Source organism: Medicago sativa, chromosome 3 (assembly GCF_051527215.1).
Source record: "Medicago sativa cultivar Bolivia chromosome 3, Bolivia_mono, whole genome shotgun sequence".
Taxonomy (NCBI): Eukaryota; Viridiplantae; Streptophyta; class Magnoliopsida; order Fabales; family Fabaceae; genus Medicago; species Medicago sativa.
In genome coordinates this window covers 52,917,633-52,923,290 of record NC_140751.1, presented here as the reverse complement: position 1 = coordinate 52,923,290, position 5,658 = coordinate 52,917,633, and the positions used below count along the sequence as shown (strand labels likewise).

The window sequence follows — 5,658 nt, the reverse complement described above, 5'->3', positions numbered from 1 at the left end:
GTGTTTTTTATTGGATATTTCCAACATGTTCAATATGGTTTAATATAGTAAATGCAGTTAAAATATGAATATAATTAATTAATGAAATCTGGCAGGAAATTGAACATTACATTAGTGATGCAAATTTCTGTTTCAATTAGTGAGGGAATTCAGGTTCATCACTATTAGTGTTATATGCCTTCACAATTTGAGAGGGAAAACCAATCCGTGACTAATTACTGACGGAAATACTGGTAAAAATTGATGGAATAGTCCCTCACTATTAGAGAGGGAACCAGAATCCCTCACTAATTACTGACGGATTTGTCCAAGATTTAGCACATTTCTAGTTCATATTTAGTGACGGATTTATATGATTAGGGACGGATTGTAACCGTGTCAATTAGGGACGGAAACCAAAATCCCTCACAAAAATTTAGCAAGGCCAATATTCTTAAGGGATTGCCGGTCGTCACTAAATCCCTCACTAAATTCGTTTGTGAGGGAATTATGGTAGTTTAGTGACGGATTTCTACCCTCTCTAAAATTGATTTTTCTAGTAGTGCTATATCCCCTCTACTCCTTCTACTACTTAAACTACTTCACCTTTTTGGACTCGTCTCTATTCGACTTCGCTATTTACACCGTTATGATCTCGTACCATCATTCCTGAGTAACTCGACATTCATCCTTACGGCGGATGACATCTCTCACCATCCCTTTACTTAACCTACTCCCCTATATCATCGATTACCTACGCCTCATCATATCTTTATCATTACCATTTACCCTTACTCTTCTTATCTTCAACCTAACAACTTTCCTATGTTCTCTCTCTTCATATATACTCGTCGCTACATTTATCCTTTACTCTAATTTACTATTATTTTCATCTTTATTAGTTCATGAATTAACCTCTTACAACACTCTCTACTTTACCTTCAAGTCTTTCATAAGCATCATTTATTACGTCGTTCATCATCGTCATATAACATTTATACTATCATCATACCTCATCATATTACAACGTTATTCATCGATTAACATCATATCTACATATCATATATATAGTTTACGTCTTCGTTATTTCAACATCATGTTTAGAACACACATCCATCATTAGTTGTATCTCCATTTTCTACATCTTTTTCCCTAGTGACAGGTCTTACCATTTGTAACAGCCCAGGTGGGTCCCACACCTATTAGTGGGGCCGTCCCACTACCCCGGCACTGTCACTCACAAGCTTAATCACTACCCCCTTCTCTAGTAGTGTTTTTGCCTCCCGTGGGAATCGAACCTAGTACCTGGGGATAAGTACTACTTCAATGCATTCCCACTACCAATTGAGCTAGTTAGGCTCATTAATTTAGGTTCCTATATTCATATATAGTTTCATCGTTACTATCTTCTATTGTCTTACGCCACTATCACCAGTTCATGTTTTAGACTCGCCATTTCCTTAAGGTAATCACTTCTATTTATGCCTAAACATACTTCCTCCTTTAGATATATAGTCCAGGGATCCTTACTTTTACCTTTCACGTTAACACCTTTCTTAAATTCACTATTATTTTCTGGGGATGTTTTAAGGTCCATTGAAAGGATTGTGCTGAAGTTCCATGAAAACCACAACATGACCCATGTACGGTAATTCGATCATAACTCAAGTTATAGAAGTATAAAATGATTCTCTCCAAAGCCACATGAAAGCTGATATTCATATCTACAACTTTCATGAAGACATCTAAGTCTAAATCGATCCACATTTATATGAATCGATTGAATCAAGTCCAGAAACTTTATGTGATACGATTCAAGGAGTCTGTGAGTCGATTCAAAATCCCCATATGAAGATTGATACGATTCACAAATATTTGAATCGATTCAGAGACCTGAAAAACAAAGTTTCCAGCCTCGAGACCAATCCTAAGTCGTCCTAAACTCCCATTTTTGGAGCCTTAACTTACTCAAATCGTCCCTAAACATCACTCTAGGGTTATTGTACTGTTTGGACGTTAATTCTCTCTTAACCTATCCAATTTTACGCTATCTCAGGGTCAAATTCTTAATCCTAATATCTAAACTATGTTCCCTTAGTTTTACTCTTTCAACAACAATTTTACATTCATTCATCATAATTTTTCAGTGGAATTCTTCATCATAACAATCCTATCTTAAGAATTAAATAACCCCATCAACAATTTCATCACCATTATAACAACACTCATTCTCTAACCTCTTTACAACCCTACAACTAAATATTAAACCCTAGATATGAAGAGATTCTCCCCTTACCTCGAATCCGTAGAAACCTTCGGTTTGGCTCGATGGTTCTGCACTAGGGTTCCGCTTCTCACCCCTTGCTTCTCTTCTCCCTTTTCTCTGATCAGCAACACTGATTTCTAATCCCTAATATTCTTATTTATATCTGGGATCACAATTGCTACAATTGTCTTCCTTTCCTACGCAGTACTCTTTTACTTCTCCCCTCCTCCACTTATTAAAATCTTACATTCCACACCCATGACTCTTTATTTATTTTGTTAGGACTCTCCTCTTCGTTCCTTTTAATTTTCTCAAACCACCTCCCACTCCACATCATTATTTCTATTTTGTCAACAACAAAATAATACTCAAACACAAGCAACATCAACAATAATATATATTAATCAAAACTCCACCTATTAAACATCATTGAATTAATTAAAAATAGAAAATTAGGGAGTTACATATATCAATACCATATTGGAGTGACCTTGACACCACATATATGAAGGTGTATTTCTCGAACGGATCTTACAACAAAGTAGGACTCCGATACAATTGTAGATAGACTATTTTATCTTGGGGGCGTCGTGGTTAATAGTCTGTTTGCACAATTTTTGGCGTTGTCATGAAAAGTCTTAAAGATAACGATATAATCCACGACTCAGTCTAGTAATCTCTTCGGTGACCAAAAATATTTTCAACTTTTTTAAATATTGTTCCAACAAGTGCAAACTAAAATGGTTACTAATACTGAAAAAGAAAAACTAGTAAGGCAGTTGAGACTGTTGCGGAATCGCTGAGAACAGTGGCCTTTTCTAGCACCTTTGATATTGGTAATGGAGGAGGCAAAAAAGAGACTAGTCAAGCAAGGAAATGGACAAGGCAGGGTGGTGGATGTAAGAAGAGTATGTCTAAAGGGAGAAAACTAGAGAATGTACTATGTAAGTGAACACCTGCTAATGTAGAGTTTTTGTTGGTACACCTGAAGAATTCCAATCTGGGGACAAAAAAGAGAGGCCAAGATATGGAGATAGTTGAAAATATTGTAAGCAAACCAGATGTGGTGTTGGATGTCCAACACCACCTATAACAATGAAAATCATGAGTTGGAACTGTTGAGGGTTAGGTAACCCGAAGGCAGTTCGAGGCTTCGAGCCTTACTAAGGCTCCTCAGAGTTAAATATCCCCACCTCGTTTTCTTAATGGAAACTAGATTGAAAGTTGATGAGATTGAGCGGATTAGAATAACGTGTGACTTCAGTTCATGTATCACATTTTAATTTATACATACATACATACATACTAGTTTAGTTTAGTTAAGAAAAAAAAAGTTTCTACTTTAAGACTATAGAAATCACATTATTATAAGACTATCTAATAAATCTAAGATTCATCTTTCTGCAGCTTCAACTGTTTGTAGAAGTTCCTAATGTAAACCTCTGCTTTTTCATATAGCTCTTGACCATTAAGTCCATCAAACTCCTCTTGTACTTCGATATCATCATCCATTATCCCTTCATCATCCTCTTCACTACCTATAAAGAAAACACTAGATTTTGAAGAAACAACCCTCTCAGTCTCAAGTGCTGACTTTTCAACAGGTTTAAGCCTCTTCTCAAAATGTTTTGAGATAGAACTTATGGGAGCTTCTTTTTTCTCAGAATATCCTTCTGAGGGTATAATAGGTTTCTTGATAAGAGAAGAAGATTGCATTTTGTCTTCTAAAGGCTTATTAAAAAGGGAAAAAAGGCCAGCTTCAGCACCAAGTACAATGATGATGAAGTTTGTGATGAAATACAAGTAGGTAGATTTAAGAGAGGAAGGTAATAAAGGTATAAAAGCAAGAAAAATAAGGAGAACAAATAATACCAGCACTTGAGATTTCTTAAACTTGTTCATTGCTTTTGGTAAATAGTGATAGAAGAAAAAAGATGGATATAATTATGAGAAAACAAAGGTGATATATATAGTTGTTGATGGAAGTTGTAACAAAGGTGATATATATAGTTGTTGATGGAAGTTGTAGTTGTAACTTGTAAGAATATAAGTTGCTGAAGATTCTAAGAAAATTCTCAAACGGAATCTCAGTGTCAATTTTCGAAAATGCTAGCAACAATGTACAAAAGGTGAGTTTCCTAATGAGATTATTCTAAAAGAGTATCTGTACTATACTATCATGTGGATAACACAAATTGGTCACCCTTTGTCTTTCATGACTGTAGCCAGTTTTTAACTTCACTAAGTTGTAGTAAGGTTTGGTAAAAAAAAAAGTTGTAGTGAGGACTAAGGAAACTACTGCTTACTTTATAGATTTTTTTTTTTTGGAAAATACTACGTATGGATTTCTTTCAAAATACTTAATTTATATATCTAAGTCGTTCTTTATCCAAATTAACAAGTGAACTATCATCAGTTTTTTTCAAAAAAAAAAAAAAAAGTTAACTATCATTTGTATTAAATATAGGGTTAATTATGTTTCTAGTCCCTATAAAATAGCGACCTTGTAAGTTTAGTCCCTACTTAATTTTAATAGCATTTTTAGTCCCTATAAAAAAAAATTTACTTATAATTTTAGTCCCTGCTAAAACAAAGTTTGATTAATTATCATTAAACTCTTAAATTTTTGAACGATTTTTTTGAGACAAGATTAGAACACTATGAAAAGTTCGTTTACTAAAATTTAGAATTTTCTGACATGAAATGAATTAAATATGAATTTTTTAAAACGACAAAAGTTAAAGATAAAAAGTAATAAAATCTAGATGTAGAAATCAAATTTTGCAATAATTTTTTGCGGACGAACTTTTAGTAATGTTCTAAACATGTCTGCAAAAAATTGTTCAAAAATTTAAGAGTTTAAGCATAAATTAAACAAATTTGAATTGAGTAGGGACTAATACTCAGTGCAGAAAAACAAAATTAGGGACTAAAAATGCTATTAAAATCTAGTAGGGACTAAACTTACAAGGTCGCTATTTTATAGGGACTAGAAACATAATTAACCCTTAAATATATAGGGTTAAGTATTAAATATATAGGGTTAAATATGTTTTTGATCCCTATAAATATGTCAACTTTTCGTTTTAGTCCCTTTAAAAATTTTCTTCAACTTTTAGTCCCTAAAAAAATTTTCCATCTTCACTTTTGGTCTCTCCTTTAAAATAAAATCATATGTAGAATTCAAATTTTTAATAAAATTTTGCATAAAAATACATAATACTATAAGAATCTTTCCCAAAAAAAAATTAGAATTTTTTAACAAAACATGAATTTATTATGAATTTTTATATTTTCTTACGGTTAAAAATTCATATTTAATTTGTGTTTTGTTAAAAAATTCTAATTTTTTTTTACAATATTCTACACATTTCTGTACAATTTCATTAAAAAATACAAAAATTAACTTAAAA

At 32.8% G+C, this 5,658-nt stretch overlaps 1 protein-coding gene across 1 annotated transcript; it reads right to left on the bottom strand.

The window, feature by feature from the left end:
* Positions 1–3,487: 3,487 nt before the first annotated feature.
* Positions 3,488–4,241, bottom strand: LOC146938262 (uncharacterized). The gene has a single exon (XM_085757834.1). It carries the CDS (start codon positions 4,145–4,147, stop codon positions 3,632–3,634), a length of 516 nt encoding a protein of 171 aa, XP_085613960.1. The 5' UTR covers positions 4,148–4,241; the 3' UTR covers positions 3,488–3,631.
* Positions 4,242–5,658: the final 1,417 nt, after the last annotated feature.